Here is a 21,039-nt window from a genome sequence, read left to right as displayed (position 1 = left end):
TTTAGTACTAAGATCATTTTTACATACAAAATTTTCGCTATTATCAAAATATTTACTAGATTGTTCAGCACTGATATCATTTTTACATACATAATTATTTTGGAAAAGCTTGTCTACTTTAACATTTTTACTTACCTATTTTCCAAGATGATACACTTCATAATTATGAAAATTCAATTGTAATTTAAATAATGAAACACATGGTGATGAAAGCAATAAATAATTCAAATTTGAATCTACTACATAAAATATCACATTATTTTCTATTTTACCTACTTTACAGTTTACTTTGATTATTTTCTCTATATGAACTTGACTAGATATTGAAAATATTTTATCATGGGATTTCACTGAAATTTCTCTAAATTTATCACCAATTTTGTTAAAAATTTTTAATGGTAAAACGTTAATTTGCGATCCCGTATCATTACTCCAGTACATAATACCGTATCCAGTACATAATACTGGGAATTTTTTCCTGTCCAATTTGGACATTCACTTTAAAGTAATATCACTTTTTAACTTCTCTTTTAGGAACCGTATTATAATTAATAGCAGGTAATTGTGGATACGGAATTGGCCGATACGCATACTGTAGAGATTAGTATTGCACTTGTTGATAATTAAAAGGTCTCACACTATAGAAACTTTGATAAGGAGTGGCTTGCACTGGTCTGGGATAATAGCACCTCGGAACAGTTTGCCTTGGAGAAACAAATTGATAATTATTATTTCCTAGACCAACCAACGGCATCTGAACGGCAACGGCATTTCGGTGTGTCTATGTTTTGCACTGTTAACAGCATTCTTTGAGACTCAGGAAGTCCTTCCGTAAGTGCTTCCACCATTGTGGAATCAGTTAGTTTCAAGCTGGCTCCTAATTTCAACTTATTACGAAAATAAACATCAATATTATTAAATTTCTCGTATTTTAAAGACACAAAATCACTAAAAGTAACAGATTCCGATGTTGTGAAGTATGTCTCGAAAATATCCTTTATGTTGTTCCAGTCTTTATCTAAACAATCACGTAAATAGAGGGCTAAAGCCTCTCCTCTAATACACTCTGAGAAAACAAATTTCTTTTCCTTTTCTGGAATGTACTTTGCGGCACATTTCTCTTCAAACAATAGAAGATATTTGCTTATTGGAAAATTTGTACTTGTGCCGTCAAAAATACGGAATTGAAATTTCACTGTATCCACAATAGCTACGGATTCTTGCTTATCAGTTGAAATTTTTGTCGTTTTTGAGCGTGTTAGCATTCCAATCACAAAATCTTGAATTTAAGAGTTCGCTTACACATCAATTTGAACACTAAAATCAATCACTTTAGAAGCACTTGATAAAACGCATAACTTTGGAGACGAGGGAAAGCACTTAAGAATCGCCGGAAAAGAAGCACAAGCATCAGACGATCACACACTGTCCTTGACCCACTGTTGAATTTAGAAGCGCGTTATAAATAAATCCAGGAGCTTTTTTCCCACGTAGAGGATAAATCCTGTCGACTAATTAATAACTGTAATGTTTTCAGTTATTCCAACACATCGTGGGCGAATGGTGAGGCTATTCCATTTCACGTTCTGGCAAATGGTTAACGAAGCTGGGGTGATTGAAACACGGAGAAAAATGACGAATCAGGAATTTTCACTTTTAACAGCAAGCATATCTTTATTTTAATTTATAGCAGATGACTTTTTCCAGATGAAGTTAATCAAATAACTTATTCAGTAATTAAACTATTATATACGACTGACTTTAAACTTTAATACGTCATAACGTTCTAACAAAGAAAGAGGAGCATAGCGGAAGCGTTAGCAGAACGAAGGCGAGAAGGCATCTGTGTAGGAGAACTTATGACGCAGCATTTATATGAAAGGTTATGTAACAGAGTAGCTTCTAGAAAAATGTAGAATGCTTAAATGCTAATTGCTTATGCTTATATTAGCCGAGTTGGGCTTTAATAAGCTATATTGATCTAATCCCCTAAGGACAATCAGAATGTCAACTATCAGCTAGTTCCCAGCCGGGAAATCGGAGCGGGTAAGGAAAAGAGGGCCCATCGGCCATAGTGACAAAGTCCAATTATCAAAGTAACTTAACTCTCACCCCTGAGACAAGAGTAATAATCACGTGTATGGAGCTATGAAGATCCAAAAGAAATGAAAATACATGAAATGTGCATAGGATACAGTGTTGAACATGTAATAAACAAATGAAAGTGAAGTAATGCACGCATAAAAATGTGTTATTTACATATTTAAAAACGAGTGGGTTAAGTGACAAAATTGTGATCCCTCATTCTGTGAGCCGTGAAAGGCCTGATATTGTAGTCCTCAGGAATGCAGACATAGTTCAGTACAGCATTAAAGTTTACTTTACTGCAATTCAAACCTTTGTCAAAGAACTTGCTGTTAAGTTTTTGCAGATATTTGTCAATATATTCAACTTGTAAATCATCGTGCAGGAGTTTGTTACGGATGTAAAAATGCGCTCTTGTAATGGTGCGTAAGATTGTGTTTTGAGTCACCTGCAATTTGTTGATATCTGAGCTCGTAGCAGTCGCCCAGACAGGGGACGCATAACACATAATTGGTCTTAAAATGGAAATATAAATCTGTCTTTTCCTTCTCAGATCTAACTGCGAGCTGCGCCCTAGAAGTACCTGTAATTCTTGAGCAATTCCTCTAGTCTTGTTTGCAATGTAATTGACATGCGTACTCCACGTGAGTCTTCGATTCAAGTAAACACCTAAATACTTGGCCTTGTTTACCATCGGGACACGTTGGCCGAATAGGTAAAGTGGCTGAACTGAGACCAGTATTTTCTTCCTTCTAACAAAAAGTAGCTGTGATTTAGCCGCATTGATGGAAATCTTCCACCTGGAGCACCACTCCTCAATGTCCATAATTATATCCTGCATAACAGAAATTGCCCTGTTAGGCTGAATAGATCTGACCGCTACAGCGGTGTCATCCGCATAGCAGGCCAGCAATGTATTTCTGTTGAGTTTATCCCGCGGGAAATCAGCGCATAGAAAAGATAGAGTACTGGGCCAAGACAGGACCCCTGGGGGACGCCTGCAGCGAAAGTTTTGTATCCAGAATGACTTTGCTTGCAGCTAACAGTAAAGTAACGATTTGCAATATAAGATCTGGTGAGTAAGATCAGTTCTCTAGGTAAATTCATCATTATCAATTTATATATTAAGCCCTCATGCCAGACACGGTCAAATGCTTTGGCCACGTCCAGCATGAGCACTGCAGTACAACTCTTATGATGCAGAGCAGAGCCGATAAATTCCACAAGCCTAATCAGTTGTTTAGAAGTGCTAAGTTCGCTCCTAAATCCGTACTGATCTTCCGGAAGTACCTGTAAATAAGGCTGGAATTTCCTTAAAATTATTCGCTCAAAGATATTGCGTATATTAGAGAGCAAGCTTATGGGCCTGTGATTCTCCGCCCTAGTGATGTCTTTCCAGGCTTCGGTAGTAGGAAAACTTTTGCGTACTTCCAGCAGTCCGGGAAGTAGCATAACTTAATGCATATATTAAAAATGCTGGAAAGTCTTGTGATTCCACCGCGCGGAAGGTTCCTGATCATTAAATTTGTAACTCCATCAATACCTGGGGCTTTCTTGGGGTTCAATTTGGAGATAATATCCGTAACTTCTCTTGGATTAGTTAAACCATCGGCATTTAAAACCGTGGGAGCACTTAGCCATTCTTCTATTTTCATTCTGACTTGGGTCTCAAAGTGAATATTACGAGGTGTCTGATTGGGAGAAAACTGCTTTTCAAGATGTGAAGCGAAAATCTGACATTTGTCAGTATCTGAATAAGCAGTCACGCCGTTGGCAATAATTGGCCTATCACACTGATGCGTCCTCTTTAACATTTTTGTAAACTGCCAGAAGGCATCACTGTCTAAGTTTAACTCCTCCATTTTATCATTCCAAGCCTCACACTTTAATTTATGCATTTCAAGTTTAACATGCTTACTGATCCTATTTAACTCCGTTTTAATAATTGGGTCCCGGGTGATATTATACCTCTTTCGCAATCTGTTTCTTTCGGCTATGAGAGATTTTATGTACCTTGGAATCTTAGCGATTTTACAAGACCTTTGAGTAACCTTGGTGGCCTCATAGAAAGAGTCATTAAGACATGTAGTAAACTTATCAATCTCCTTGTCAATATCAGAAGGGCTTTTCATAGCACCTAATTTAGGGAGCCTCACTTTCACAACATTGTGGTACATTCTCCAGTCGGTATGGGTCTTAAGATTCGTATAATTAATACTGGTGATCCCTAGTGTAGCAATCACAGGAGTATGATCAGAGCTTAAGTCGTCTCGAACCTCCAGCACCCTATTAATTCCTGTATTAGACAAAATGATATCTAGAATATCAGGAGTGTAAAAATGTAGAAAAACTTATGACGCAGCATTTATATGAGGAGGTTATGTAATAGGTGCGAATGTTCTAGAAGGTACTGGGTGAGGGGACGATCCTGAATTGCAGAAAATTAATTAATGGTTGCTGGCTCGCAAAGAGCAAAGCCATCGTATTTTTTTTTATATTTTACATCTATATATATATATATATATATATATATATATAGATGTAAAATATATATATATAGATAGATAGATGTTTCAACTTTTTCATACTTAGCTGGTAACACACTTAAATTTCGCGTATTTTTTACTGAAAGGTTTAATGTGTCCAAAATTATTGTACTTATAATCTACACCATTTGATTATCTTTTTTAACTTGGAAGGATGAACTTATGACTAAATACAACTTAATCATGTATTTTTAGCCCAAAGGAACGTTAGCTCAGCAGGACTTAGTCTCGAAACAACATTTTGCGTCGGTTCACTATAAACGGTGTATCACTTTTTAAATTTTTGCCACTAAATATTATCGCCCTGTATTATATTTAAAGAAGTTAAATAACGAAAAATCTGCTTTCTCAGATCGTGAAAAAACGACGGTACCTAGGACCATCAAATTTTGAATAACATAATTCTCCACCCGCATGCGCCTGGAAGCCCGAAATTCTTATTTCGAATTCGTTTTATTATCTATTTCATACTTTGCAAATCTGTAACGAATTTTCGATTTACAAAACCAACGATTTCAAAGCGAGTTATGGCAAGAGTGAAAGGGAAAAAAGAAACTCTTTTATCTCCAGTGCGCGAGACTGTCTATCGAAAATTCTAAATATATGTTGTTTTTAAATAGTTTGTGATATTAGTCTTGAATTGATTTTTATGTGGTTTAAGAATAAAGAATATTTAATAAACAAAAATAACACATGAAACGTTAAAAAATGGCCTTTTGAGCTTAATGTAAAACTGAGGACTTTTAGATACTTTTTTTTTTTTTTTTTTTAAATTTTTGTTAACATTTCGTGCACCTTTTTAAAATTAGGTAATGAACGCATCTTAAACTGGCTCAGATTTTAAACAAAATTCGAAACTTATTAATTTTGAGAGGGATCATGCAGCAAAAATGTTTTGATAAAGTTCCTTCAAATTTCCGTCTCCCTCGAGTTTATTCAAAATCAACTCCAATTTAAAGCTGTTTTTCCCCTAAATTTAATCTTTTACGTTGACAAGTTTCGCTTCTAATTCTACTTTGTATATCAATTTAACTAACAATCCGTTTTAAAACATTAAACGTTTTTTACATTATATAGCTTTTCAAATTAAATTTCATTCTAATATTATTAGTTTAAGACTTTTTGTATAGTGTAATGTGTATGAAAATATATGCTACAAAATATATAAAATACCTTTATAATGTTTCATATATTTAATATAATTTTTTTTACTTTACGTTTTTACAGATTTACAATAGTGGATATCGTTACCTTAAAAGGAAAAAATAAAGATGAAATTCGGAATGAACTTGAGGATTTAGCAGACAGTGAAGCAAGGATTATGCTTCTTTTTGCTACAAGGGACCAAGCTAAGGAAATAATGACAGCAGCTACGGATTTAGGACTGACTAGTAAAAACTACGTCTGGATAGCATCACAGACCGTAGTGGGCACTATTCTGGATAGTTCCATTTTCCTCCAGTTTCCCATAGGAATGCTAGGTAACAGTCATGAGATATCTATATTTTCTTTTTCATAGCAAGCAGTCTTTTATTTTGTACCAAATTTGATTTGTGTATCGCTTGAAAGTGTAAAGTATTCTAAGGCACGACATAATTTAAAACAATTTGTTTTTTGACATTTAATTATTACACGACATGATTGTTCTTGAAATTTATGAACGTGACTGTTGAAATAAAATATTGTAAAAAAGAATTATCAGTGAATCCATAATCATTTTTCTGTTAAATGGTACGACGAGACATCATTTACATTACTTTTAATTTACATAAGAAGACATATTTTGGGACCTTCAACTAACAGGCATAACAGGTTCATTCATAACAGGCATCAAAATTCATTCTCATAATATGAGGAGCAACTTTACACTCAAATAATAAAAATGAGAAATGCAATATTTAGGAGATGAATTATTGACTATTGCAATTTTTAGGAGATGAATTATTGTCTTTACGTCCAGCTGTTGCATTTCGTTATGCCGACATCATCGAAAAACTTAGGCCATACCTAAAAATGTACAATGTACTTGTTGATTTTAGCATGCCTACGCTATTTATCATACGTTGAACTAGACAAAGGAAGTGCTTTAATGTAAATGTTGATTTTAGCTAAACAGTATATCATATATCGATCTTATATATATCATGTATCGATCTTATATATATCATGTATCTATATATATTATGTATCGATTCAAACAACGGAGCTGCTTTTGGAGTTCTTCGAAACTCTCTTGACGTCTGAAAACATGCGGCTTCTTCGATTGCCTAATTTCTATACATCATAGTTTTATTAACGAGGTTACCAGAGGAACGAAGTTTACAGAAATAGTCCTAACACTCTATATAACCTGCTTAAGTAACTTCACTGCAGCAATGCATGATGTCTCAGCATTTTAAGCTAAGTATCGAGAAGCATTTGCCGCGTTTTGGGTTTGGTAATAACTGTGGAAAATGATAACCATTTTCAGCATTTTTGTAAAGCAATATATTTCACATTACCTTTCTACTACTTAATAATTGAGTATTCGTCTAACAGGATATGTCTATTAGAGGTAAAATGAAAGTGTGATATTTTTTTGAGTTTTAGATAATTCGAACAACAATTCATTTTTCAAAATTACTCCCCTATAACTTCTTAACTACTCATATTATTACAGAAATACTATATTATTAAGGGTGTTGGAACCCAAAACTTTTAAAAAAATTGTGATTTCAGATTTTTGCATTTTCAAATTCTCTACACGTTTATCTTTCTAAAAATACCATTCTTTAATCTCTATGAAAATTAGAACTGTAAAAAATCTAGTTTTAATTTTTCATCGAATGCTTTGATCAATGATGGTTTTCACACAAAAAAGCGTTTTTTCTCCAAACTTAATTTTGTACTCGATGTACCTTTTCTCAGAAACTACTGCTCACAGGTATCTAAAATTTTTATGGTTTATTTGTTAGGTTTCCTAATATTTACTGATATGATCTTTTTGTGATAAACTGAGAAAAAAAATTACAAAATGTTTTTGTGTCAGAAAAGTGCTAAATTTTACTATGCCTAACAAAATATTCTGTAAATTACTCTAAAATTCAAAATGTTTCAAAGCTCATTTCAGTATAATCGGATAGGCATACTTTAATTACACAAAAACTTTCAAGCGTGTATCTACATCAAATTTTGAGAGAAGGCACATCGAAAATGGCCAATTTAACATTATCGGTATAAGCGTTGCTGATACCCCTTAAAGCAACAAAAAATTCACATTGCTTTTTCAAATTCCAAGTATAGAACTTTAAAAGGGAGTCAGGAAATCGAAGAAGTTCATTGATTTCTCTGTCTCATGCAAAAATCAAATTTCTCACTCTGAAGCTACTTAAAGATAGATAAGGTTTACGAGCAGAAAGAATGGAATAAAAGTATACTATCGGAGTTCAATGTGACACGAACTTCAATTTACATAGTTTGAGTTCTTATAACAATTTGCAGTGCAAATAGGAAATTTAGTATTTTACGAGGCAGCTGTTTCAGTAGCTTTCATGAATTATAAAAAACAATTTAGACATCTATATTTTCTATTTTAGGGTTTAATAATTATGGGACATTTTCTTTTCATTTTACCAAAACAACGATATATCATTAAAATGAATTATTGGACAAGATTTTCCTTCACATTTTTATTATCTAAAATATAATGAAACAAAATTTATATTTTGAATAATTAAATTTCTTACAACGGATAAGGCAACAATTGTTTTGGTTGCAATGAGTGAGCTATTTTCAAAACGCAACTAATAATGTTTGCTATCACAGATGACGATGCATGTAAATGAGTAAAAACATAGTTATACCATTAAAAAATAAAAATTTCCAACTACTAGAATGAGAAGATGTAACGATATCATGCAGAAGTTCTGATAAAGATTTTGTCAATTTTTTCTCAGTTTGTTGCTCCTTATCTAAATATCTTCTGTTGCCATGGTAGTCATTTTAATTGGTCCATAAGAACGCAGAATTAAATAAATATAGCATCTCTTTTATTTGTCTGTAATAAGGCTATTATTTATTTCTTACTCAGAAGTAGCTGATATAAATTCCGAAAAAAAAAAAAAAAAAAAAAAAAAAAAAGATTTGAGAGTATCTTTGAAAAGAAGTAGCAAAAATTAAATGAAAAATGTTAAAGCAACTTATATTTCTCTCAGCACTCTGCATAATTTTCCTTTCACAAGTTCTTTTCCAATTAAACTTTTTCTGCTATTTTGAAGAAGAAAGAGGTTTAATCAATGTGCTATTGATGAGAGATATTGAATAGAAGCGTATAGACTATACTTATACATACCTTTATTTTATTTATATTTTTAAAAGCATCAGCTGTGTTATGAGAAATAATCTTTAATTTGATACGTTCCCCCATCATACACTGTGTTTACTCAAAACCTTTTCTTATTCCATACCGAACAACTTTCTAAGTAAGAAATTTTGATTCCACAATATAATTAATCTGAAACTGTACTCTCAGATTAAAGTAAAATTTATTAACTAATTATAGTTAAAAATTAATTATAGTTGATTATAGTTAAAAAAAGAAAACAAAATTGTTGCAAATATGGACAAATGTGATTATAAATTTTGTTCAATTTAATTACATTTCTGAAGATTTAGTAAGAATATTTATTAATTACATTTCATATAAATCTGATACATTGGATTTAACGTTCACATGTACAGTTCACCTAGCTAGTAGGCAGTTAAGCATCAGAATATCATACTCGTTAGAAATATCTTTCGTCCATTTCATAAACGCAAACTACTTCGATATTTGAAAATATTTAGTACTGCATTTCTCTGGAGAAGCCCGCCTAGGCGGTATCGTGGTTAGGTGTAAGGTTAAATACCGAATGGCATGGGTTCAAATCCAGGAGAAGGCATGGTTGTAACTGTTCGTCCCTTCATAGGAGGCAACGATGGCCGCCTATTAGCTGCCTACATAATCAAATGGTACCAATTTTGGCTTTAGGAGTGGCCAATTCTGAACAGGCAAGTGATAGGTTTGGATAGATATAAGATAAAAAAATAGATAAAAAATAAATAAAAAAATAGATAAAAAATAAATAAAAAAATAGATAAAAAAATAATAAAAAATAGATAAAAAACAAATAAAAAATAGATAAAAATAAATAATAATTAAATAGATAAAAAATAAATAAAATTCTTTTAAAAAATTCTTTACAGAAAAACATTGTCTGTTGCCTTTTTAGGAAATAATGTCAAGGAAGTAAAAAGAATAGTTATGTAAATGAGGTTTTCGTATTTATATTCCAAGTAAACCGGAATATAATAAACATACTGTTACGTTTTTCCTATTCTTCTGACACCAGCTGTTGCGTTATTTTCTTACTTCACGTCCGTACGGGGTTCGTAGATTTGGAGTGAATAACGACGACACTGGATGAAGTATCGAAACCCACTTTATTAGCTAGTATTAACAGGACAGCTCCGAAACACGTCTTACAGTCGTCGAAGATCTATTATAAACACGCTGGAACAATCGGCGACACAGCCTTCAGGTTATCAGGCTATCACGGTGGAGACAGCTTCCTGCAAAGCACCCGACTCTGCTTTCCGGAGTACAGCTCCCGACTCTGCTTGGTCGTTCTCGGAACTCTACGTACTCTCGAGACTCTCCACGCTACAACTCGCGATGCACTCGACGACACACGAGCACAGCTCCTGACTCTTCGGTTCAGTCTTTCCCGGAGCTCCACACGCTCTCTCGACGATGCACTAACTGCGATACACTAACAGACTCCTTCAGTGGACTTGACGACCCACTCGGCGCTCGCTGTCCGGCTGTCAACTCGATCGACTCCGCAGGGATTGACTCGCTAGACGAGGCTCACACACTCTTGATGAGAGACACACTTCCTCTCGATGAAGCACACTGACTGACTGCGGACCAGCAGGGTTTATATAGCTTTCGGCTTGTGTTCGGGAGCATTCTGGGCTAAACCGGTAAGAATTCGTTCCAGAAGGTTCTCAATCGTCCATGGTATACCGCCAAATGGGCGATTTCTCGCCAAATGGGGCAACCCTGTCCTCCTTTGCCATTTTATGGCAACCCTAAAACTGCTTTGCGGGGAAGCCATCTTACCGCGCCTATACATTTCGTAACAATACAAACTTAAATTGTACTATATGTCGACCAACGAAATAGCACTTAAAAAAAATCATTATTTTTCTAATGCATTAAACCCCGAATCAACTCCTGCTTTATTTATTGTGTTTTTGTTTATTTTGCATTGAATTTATATTTGGTTTTTAATTAAAAATGCAAGAAACAATATATTATTTTGTAATATAAATATAATATCTTAAATATTTAAATATGAAAATGAATTAATAGTTACGCAACACATCACACAAATTCAGTCGACATATTTATTATACATGGTTGTAGGTAGGAAGAAATCTTTTTCGATCATGTATTGATATTACTGTTTTTATTCGCAGTATGCAGTCTGGTTATTCCATTTCGCCCGCTATTTACACAGCTATATCTTTCAGAGCATTTCCGTTTGCTCGAGAACTTAATGGAATAGCGGTTGTCATGTATAATTCATCGATAAAACTCTATGGAAATACTCTACCCTTACATAGCGAATAATATCCGACAGGTAATATCCATGACGATATGAAAAAGTAAAGCTTGAAAGGAAAATCTATAACTTCCGATAAGGCATTGTGAAAGACTTTGCAAAAGAAATCAGATGCACTAATATCCCTCCTGTATTAATGTATTCTAGATAGAAATGTTTAGAAAGTTAATGATTTCCAAGAAAACGGAATGTTTTTGTCTAAATGTGCCATAAGTATTCCCTTTATTTATAATTTTGCTAATACTTCAGTTAAAACAGTACCGAATCCAGAAGTTTAGAACTGACAAAAATACGATATACGAATCTTTAGTTTAAAAATTAATTGTTATAATTCTTCTGAAAATGTTGATCAATAAATTATAACGAAGGGTAAAAAGATGTTTTTTAATAAAGATAGAAAGATAAAAAGATGATTACGCAGGTTTTGAGATTTGAGATAAAAATCTATTACATAAAATAAAGCTAAATGAAGATATTTTTCTCTGTAATAGCTGCATAATAACAAAGGCGTGATGGCAAAAGAAGTAAATTTAGCATTTGCTATCGTTGGTCATTTCGAAACATTTGAAATCCATATAAATCATTAAAATACATTGTCAACTGACTATTTATTGACAAAACTCTTTCAAACTTCGTTAAGCCAGAGATATAAGATCAGAGATCTTATGTATCCATAATCATAATCAGAGATGTTATATATCTACAATCATAATCAGAGATGTTATATATCTATAATCATAAACAGGGATCTTATATATCCACAACTTGTTTTCGGTTTGTTGAAAAACACATCCTTAGCATAATCCAGTAGGCCCACCAGTGGACGAGCGGTTAAGTCCTTGAACATTGGTAGTTGGATCCGAGGTTCGAATCCCGCGAAAGGGCTGGCTGCATGGGCGTTTTCGTGGTTTTCCCACTTGTAAAGTGTTAATACGAGCCAGTTTGCCTTAGAAAATCTTTCATGAAGGCATTTCTCCCTTCCCTACAGTGCCTTATGTTGGAATGCGTAAGTAATAATAATTATAACACGCTTCAGTTTAATTTTTTAACTAAAGTTGAAAACTTTTCTTACGATCGCTTCCAAATTGAAAACTTTCTAAATTGTTTTGGTATATTATTATGCGTAGATTTCGGCATCAATTTAAGATTTACTTTGTGAAACTTCTTTCTATAAAGTAAAAAAACAATTTGGCGTAGTTCATTCTGAAGTTTTAAATGCGTCTTTAGAAGATCTGACTGCAGTAAATATGTATCAATTTGTAATTAATTTTGTGCATAAAATTATTATTACAATTTTATTGCAGATTACCTTTATATTTGAAATTCTCCACAAAATATTATTTCGCCAATACTAAAGTAAGATTAAAAGGATCATTTCAGAAACTCAACGCGTATGCTAACTTTCAGTTATTTCGAACGTAGCTATTAGAGTATAAAACTAGCTTTTAAGTTAGAAGTAATCATTTGACATTTGAAAATAAAAACTACGTTTAACAAAAAAAAGTGTTAATTTCTTATATTGAAAGTAACAAGATTAGTTCTGTTTAGAAACGTCTATGTAACATTTCTATAAATAATTTTTCAATTATTGGAGAAGTTAAACAACAAGAATCAGCGTAAAATTAAAAAATTTTGCAGGACTAGTTTTATGGTTTAACTACAAAACCACTTTCCTCAACTGCCTAATGGCAAAAGAACGAGATAAAATAGGCTGATAAGATAAAAATGGCTGGACATAAGGATAAGCTACTGGCGCCATTTATCGGTGACACAAGAAAACTAAATCATAATTTCCTGTTTTAAGGAAGGCCTTTAAGGAAACATTCTGCCTTTAAGGTAACTCTAATATTTTGTGCATCTTTCAAATCAGATGATGGTGGTTCAGTGGGTTTACTAATTTTAACACTTTTACATTTTTAACAATATTTTAATTACTATATACAGAGCGTATTCTTAGGCCGCCGCCTTCGACATGAACAAACTTTATTCTCTTACAACTAAGCGAGCAACAGCCTTTTTCTTCAAATTACACAACACTCCCCACCTGAACTCGGTGGAGAGTTCATCTTTCAATAATATATTCTAGAATATTCAATTAATATTTCGACAATAAATCCTAGATAAATGGTTAAATATAACAAACATGCATACATATTTATAAGCACATAAAATTTTACAATACATTAAATGATATCTATCAGCAAGGTCAGGAGAATCAAACCTAAAAATACAAAATACAACATTAGTTAGATTCCATATTATATAACAATTGTATAGGCCTTTTAAAGGTAGCAGTAGGTGTTTTAATTATGCAAGATCTTATTTTACCATCTCTGCCTGGCATTAATTCCAAAATTTTACCTATTGTCCAGAGATTTCTGGGATGTTTATCGTCATGAATCAAGACAATATCGTTGATTTTAAACTGAGATGCGTTAGAGTGTAGAGGACAAATATTGGCAGATCTCAAATTAAAAAGATACTCTGATCTCCAACGCTTCCAAAAATGATTTAAAATATCTTGATGGTATTTATATTGTTTAATAATTGAATTTCTTGATCCAATCAAATTATTTGATGTTATTTTATTAGCAGGCAGAGATAGCAATCGTCTACCAACCAGAAAATGAGAGGGTGTTAGTGGAGAAGGTTCATTGGGATCGGTAAACACGTAGGTAATTGGTCTACAATTAATCATTGCCTCGATTTCAATGAGCACTATTTCAAACTCTTTCACAGTAAGGGATGATCGACCAATAATTTTTCGCAAGCTGGATTTTATGGTTCGTACCATACGCTCCCAAAACCCTCCCCACCATGGACCCCTCTCAATAATAAATTTCCAATTTATGCCTCTAGCAGAAAATTCTTTCACAGATGAGTCACGCAAAGTTTTAAAAATATGTTTTAGTTCTTTATCAGCTCTTTTAAAAGTTTGGCATTATCGGAGTACACAGTGGTACACAGTCCTCGGAGAGCTAAAAATCTTCGGAAAGCTAGTAAAAACCTTCCAGTGCTGAGATCAGTTACTATCTCTATATGTAAGGCACGAGTGAACGCACACGTTAACAACAGCATGTAAACTTTACCTTGCCTGTCTTTCGTAAAAAATGGACCGGCGAAGTCCAACCCGGTCACAGCAAATGGAGGCGACTCTTGGATTCTGTCTTGAGGAAGTGGAGCGATATCCTGTACCCCAGGACGAGCACTATATCGTTTGCATATCACACATTTTCTGATGATAGTCTTAACACGCTGTCTTCCCTTAATGATCCAATATTTGTCTCTGATCTGAGTTATTGTCGAATTAACTCCAGCATGGAATACCCTTTCATGCGAGTCCATGATGAGCAACTCGGTAAACTCGCATTTTGAGGGTAATAGAATAGGATGTTTTAAATTGAATGCGACCTTTCAACCGAAGAATTCCCTCCTCATCAAGCGTTGGATTAAGGGAGTAGATGTAAGAATCGAGAATTGATTTTTATTTGATAACTTAATTATTTCCGCTTGATACGATTCTCGTTGCGTTAATTTTTACCCAATAATGTTCAGCTGCTTTAATCTCAAAAGCACTTAAAGGTCCATTCCCTGTAGACCTTTTCCGAAGCCTCCCAATAAATTTAAATACATAGGCAGTAATTCGAAGTAATTTTCCTAAAGAACTGAATTTTTCTATATGCAAAATTGGGGATTCATTGTTAATTACAGGTGCAGTCAATATAATATTTTTTCTTAACTCCAACGATTCTGAATTTGGTTTTAATTTCTTTTGTTTTGGAAAGTTTTCAGTAGGAAAACGTAACCAGTGTGGCCCATGCTACCACAGATCATTCTTAACTAGTGACTGAGCACTAATTCCTCGAGTTAGTAAATCGGAAGGATTTTGTTTTCCTTCGCAGTGGTTCCACAATTTTTTGTTGCATATACTCTGTATTTCTGTAACACGATTGGCGATAAATGGTTTCCAATTGTTTGGCGAACCTTTAATCCAAGTAATGGCGATTTCGGAATCACTCCAAAAATAAACATCCTCAATTAAATCACCAAACAATTTTTTCAAATATTTATACATTCGAGCAGCCACGAGTGCTGCCATTAAATCTAAACGAGGAAGAGTGATTGCTCTTAAAGATGCAACCCTGCATTTTGACATGATAAAGGAAGTTTTAATTTTAGAATCACTCGTACAATATCTGAAATATGCGATGGCCCCATATGCTTTAGGACAAGCGTCCGAAAATAGGTGAAGGCTTATATTCATTGAATCGTCATCAAAGAAATTTCGCTGTATCGATATTTCAGTTAAATCATTAAGTTTCTCCCGCCAAATGTTGAATTTGTCCTTAATCTTTGCAGGAAGGACCTCATCCCAGTCAGAACCGGAACACCAGATTTCTTGCATAATAATTTTCTCCCGAATAACAAAGGGTGCAATAAATCCAAATGGATCGTATATTTGGGCGATGCTTTGCAAAAGTTTCCTTTTTGTAGTAAAATCGTTTCCAGTAGAAAAGTCAATTAAATTTTTTAAATTTAACTTTATATCGTCTTCAATGGAATTCCAAATCATGCCTAAGAAATTCGATTCACTAGTTAATTTGTTGTCTGATTCCTTAATCCCATCTGAGACCCATAAATCGTTTAATGCTTTAGAATTAGTTCTTAATTTTCTGAAATTCATTCCAGCATTTTAAATATGTTAACCGCATCTACAGATAATCGATATGCATCTTCAACCATTCCTGCTCCAAAATATAGGTCGTCGACATAGACAGAAGAATTTAACATTTGGAAACCGTCCTGAATTTTATCTTTATATTTTCGAATGTGATATTTTATAGTGGCGGCCAAAATGAAAGGAGATATAGTCAAACCGAAAGCTACGCGACACATTTGCATAATCTTAAAGGAGTCATTATTTTCATTAAACCAAAGAAAATTTAAAAATTGTCTGTCACCTTCAGCAATTCCTATCATTATAATTATCTCATTATGTTTATTTGTTTATTAATTATGTTTATCTCCTATTTTTGTTGCACCAAATCAGATGTTCAATTTATCTTGTGAATCTCAAATTGTATTCCTACTATTTTGTAATCTACTTATGCCCTACACCATTATTTTTAATAAATACTGGATGCGGGGCGTACTGTGGAATTGCACGATGTACCACAATAGGCAAACTTTAGACCTTTAGAAAAGCTTCAGTCTATGCAAATTCTTATAAAACTTGCAATTACCCCCCCTTTTTTTTTCTCTCAAAGAGTTAGTATGGGAAGGCATTACCAGTTGACCTATGGTACATCGCTGGTGTCCCCCATACTTTTACCTTTACCTTACCTGTCATCAAAAAGGCTTTTTCAACGTCTCCACTAAACGCTATCTTAAACTTACAAAAATTTAACATAACGTCTAGTATATTTGGATTTAGATTAGGTCCCGATTCAAGGCAGTCATTTAACGAATTCGTGTCCTCTGTCCTTGAGCTAGCATCGTACACAATTCTTACCTTAGTAGTTTCACTAGGTCGCATCACTGCTCGGTGAGGCATAAAATATCCCAAATTTGTATCATTATTCGGACATTCCTCCACAATTCTTCTAATATCTGGTTCTCAATTATATTTTTATATTCCTGAAAAATCTCCGGAGTTTTATTTAGTTTATTGTGAAGGTTTGCGAATCGTTTCTGAGCTACCTTAAAATTGTCGAACCCGGGCCGCCCGCGTGGCAGGCGAGCATTCTACCACTGAACCACCGATGCACCATCTAATATTTTGTGCATCTTTCAAATCAGATGATGGTGGTTCAGTGGGTTTACTAATTTTAACACTTTTACATTTTTAACAATATTTTAATTACTATATACAGAGCGTATTCTTAGGCCGCCGTCTTCGACATGAACAAATTTTATTCTCTTACAACTAAGCGAGCAACAGCGTCCTCTAGCCTTTTTCTTCAAATTACACAAAAGTAACACAATTTCCTTAAAGGACCTTAATTTGAACCGAAAGATTTTTTAATGCGAAAATCCTCTAGAAAATCTAATTCACCAATAAAAGATGTTTTTTGAATAATTGAATAATTTTGGTTGCCCAAACATGGAAAATCTGATTTTCTGACCAGCAGACCTGAGAAACAGAGGAGTTCTCTGTTTCCCTTTGCCTAACATAGGCCTCAAATTTTTTATTGCGAAATTTTAAGTCTCTCTTTGTTTCGCCAATGTAAATTAAAACACATTGGTAAGAAAACCTATAAATACCCCAGAAAATCATATCCGGAATCAGGCCTTTAAGTATGAACATGGGAATTTTATTGATAGGTAAAAAAAGGACCGAAAATTAAATTTCTGTAAAATACGTGCAATTTTTATAGCCAAAGAATGGAAAGAAAGTAATGACAACACAATTCTCATAATCTCCTAAAGCGAGAGTGTGCCTTTGATGTGTTGAGATGAGAATGTTTTTTAACTACTTGATTAAAAATATTGGGTGAAAAATCCCTGTCAATAGCAACTGCTTTCAAATAATTGAGTGCTTTATCAAGAGCCAATGTGCAAACTTGAAGCACACAGAGGTATTTTAGAAAAAAAAAGAAACACAGAAATCTTCTGTTGCTCAACATTGCTGGTCCAAAAGTGACACTTTTCATTTTCCTGCAACCAAAAGTATTAAAAAAATATGATCCGTTGGTCAATTAGATTTTTCTAGAAGTGTTTCTAATTTAAAAAAAAAATATGTTCTAGTTAACGATCCTAATTCCAATCCATCTTTACCTTCAGCCTGTAAGGAAATTAGGTTTAATTTTCTTGTTTCATCAATAAATGGCGCCAGTAGTTTAACTTCTGTCTAGCCATTCTTATCTTATCTTATCACCATATCTTATCTGCTTCATTTGTGCTTAGGCCTCTGAGAAAAATGGTTTTGTAGTTAAACCATTGAAACTACTACAAGACTTACAAATATTACGCTGATTCTTGTTGTTTGACTTCTCCAATAATCATCAGTCGGCCTGTTATTTTAAATTAAAGTAATTCTAAGTTATAGAATGTTTTACATGTTTCCTTCTTCGTGTTATGTAAATATGCCAGTACTTCTTGGAAAACCATCTACGTAGACATTCATCTTAAGTCACTCTCGAACAACCCCTAAAATGACTGGCCTAATATATTTATTATCAACCTACTTTATAATAATTGCCTTAATTTCTCAAAAGCACATTTTAAGTTTTTAGAATTCTCTATTCTTCTTACTTTCTTTCGCAATAATTCGTCTGGTTAAGACATTTTATGCAAATCTAAGCTACTGGAATGTAAATAAATGTACTGTGATTTTTTTCTCAGCAGCTTACCTTAAAATTTAATAAAATTACTTCTGGTCCAGTGAAGTGCTTGTCGCCTTTGGAGGTTTCTCCTGTGATGGCCGGTTGACTGTAATTTTAAGAGGTTTCGTAGGACAGATGGAAATTGCATTTAGATAAATAGTACACTTCCACATGTTTGATTGATTAAATAACTAGAACTGAAACTGAAGACGCTTTAGACTAATTGCTTTCGTTTGCAGGTAGTGAATGTTTGTGTTTTAATGCTGTATGTAATAAGTTAGACCATAATTGTGGTTTAAATAAGCCTTTTTATTTTTAAGCATAAATTGCACTTTCTGGGACGAGTTTTTTAACCTTATGCTGACCATCGTTTGGCTTCATATTGTATAGTCTAGACTTGAAACATTTTATTCTACGAGTAATTATTAAACTTAAATTCATCGAGTAAGTTTGTTTCTAAAATTAAGCAGACTTGTGTAAATTACAATACTAATCTGTCTCTAAAGCCACGTTGACCTGTGGAATTTAAGATCTATAACTTTACTTGCAAAGCTAAATTTTATTTTGCGTTCTCATGTTTCATGTTTACATTGAACATTTTCCCCTTTTCTTAAATTTTATGTTTAAATTTATATTTTATCCTCATAGTTAATATTTATATTTTAAACATATCCCTTTTTCTTTAAATTGCAATGTTCAGTGCTGGTCTGGAATGGAAAAATTTATTCTTTGTTTTCATGGTTAACATTCATATTGATGGTATTCCCTTTTCTTCTAATAACGTTTCGTTATTTTGAAATTTCTTCACGTTCTTCCGTATGTTTGAAAATATAAGAATAAATATTGTTTAAAAAATATCATGCCTCGATTCATAAATTTTTCAATTTAAGATTAAAATCCTACTGGATTGAAGAAAAAAGACAAATTTTCTTGAAATCTTTTAAAAATCTAAATGAAAATCAAATGTGGTAAAAAATTTCAAACGTTCCAGAAATTGTAAATAAGTTGCAGACAGCAGTTGCAAAAGATTTATTTAGGTCATTCAACCATTTTGGGGCTGTGAATAAATGACTGATGTTTCATAGTAAACATATTTCTGAGTTTTTTAATTAAGACACGAAGCACTATGTAAACATAATTTACTAGAAAGTGTGTCGAGTTTGAAAATAAGAAAATAAAAAGAGATTTTAAACTGCTTTGTTTATTTAAAGCCAAACTAGATATTCAGTAAATATTCTAACATCTTAATTACGTATACTGGAAATATGAATATTTGGTCTACTCATAGTTAGTCCCATTATAGTAGACCATGTTAATGGAACTTTAGCTATGGGATAAATTTTCATTTAAACATTCTTAAAGTATATTAACTTTAATGTCACCGTCACTGAGAATCTGTTTGTGTATAAAAAATTCTAACGGTCTTGCTATCCATTCCATATTTAAAATCCTGATGAAATTCTCTTCATTTATATTTATAACTATTAATTTTGTCTTAAAATATCGCAATTAATCTTTTAAATAGAACAGCAATACACAAATAAAGATTGTCCTATTAGCATTAAAAAATAATTAACCTTATAATATTCATTAGTTCTGTTTGACAATTGCAAACTTCCTACAGCAAAAAGAATTTAGAAATTCTCAAGTGATAATTATGCTTGCGACGTGATAAACACTTCTTAAAACATTGCGTTTAAATTTAACTCAAAATACCAAAACAGTAAATTTTTTAGTTTAAAACGGCGAAAAACATTTTTTATCAACTACCTCGCGAAAAAACAGCGAAAGTTACTTATATATTATGCATGTGGGAAAACTGAGTTTTCACGAGAGCCAAGAGCAATTATATTTAATGTTTAATTGTCCTCTTCAACTATATTAATTAACATTGCCTTCGCATTTCTTTCAGAAGTGCCGCATAACTCTTTTGCGAACCCATAGGCATAGCGTTAAAATTAACTTACTTAACGAATTTCTTCTTTCAGTTTTTGAGCCAGAAAATGTGAACAGACAAATTCTGCGGCCCCATAGGTTATGCGTTAAAATTAACTTACTTAACAAATTTCTTCTTTCAGTTCGAGACAGAAAATGTGAACAGACAATAAACAAATTATTCACTTGAAATGTTAAAATCCTTAATAATTTCGAAAGAATGAATACGTGTTAATAATTAATCCATTGTTATTCACCTGCGATAAGTTTATATTACAAATGTTTACAAAACAATCCGGTAAGTAACCTAAAATGCGGGAAATAAGTGAAATGGGTACAAATTATGCTACTGAATTCAGAAGCTGAAAATTTTGGAACCAGGAATTGGAATTTGCCTGATTACGAGAAAAGCTGCAATAAATAAATATAATTTTTAAAAAAAATCTCAATTTCGACAAGTAACGCTCATAATTCCCTTTATTTCTCGAAGATTTCATTTAT

General features: G+C 33.0%; 1 protein-coding gene across 1 annotated transcript in view; it reads left to right on the top strand.

Moving 5' to 3' along the window:
* The window catches only part of LOC118184662 (glutamate receptor ionotropic, NMDA 2B-like), a 620,775-nt gene that overhangs the window by 568,717 nt on the left and 31,019 nt on the right, over positions 1 to 21,039 (top strand). The window contains exon 5 of the mRNA XM_085824503.1: positions 5,859 to 6,112. Within this exon, the coding sequence (XP_085680629.1) occupies positions 5,859 to 6,112 (254 nt within the window). The remainder of the gene's footprint in view (positions 1 to 5,858; positions 6,113 to 21,039) is intronic.

This window comes from Stegodyphus dumicola, chromosome 9 (assembly GCF_044657685.1).
Source record: "Stegodyphus dumicola isolate Sdum_Otavi_A_Nest chromosome 9, ASM4465768v1".
NCBI lineage: Eukaryota > Metazoa > Arthropoda > Arachnida > Araneae > Eresidae > Stegodyphus > Stegodyphus dumicola.
Note: the sequence above shows the minus strand (reverse complement) of the source record. Positions and strands in the feature narration are given on the sequence as shown.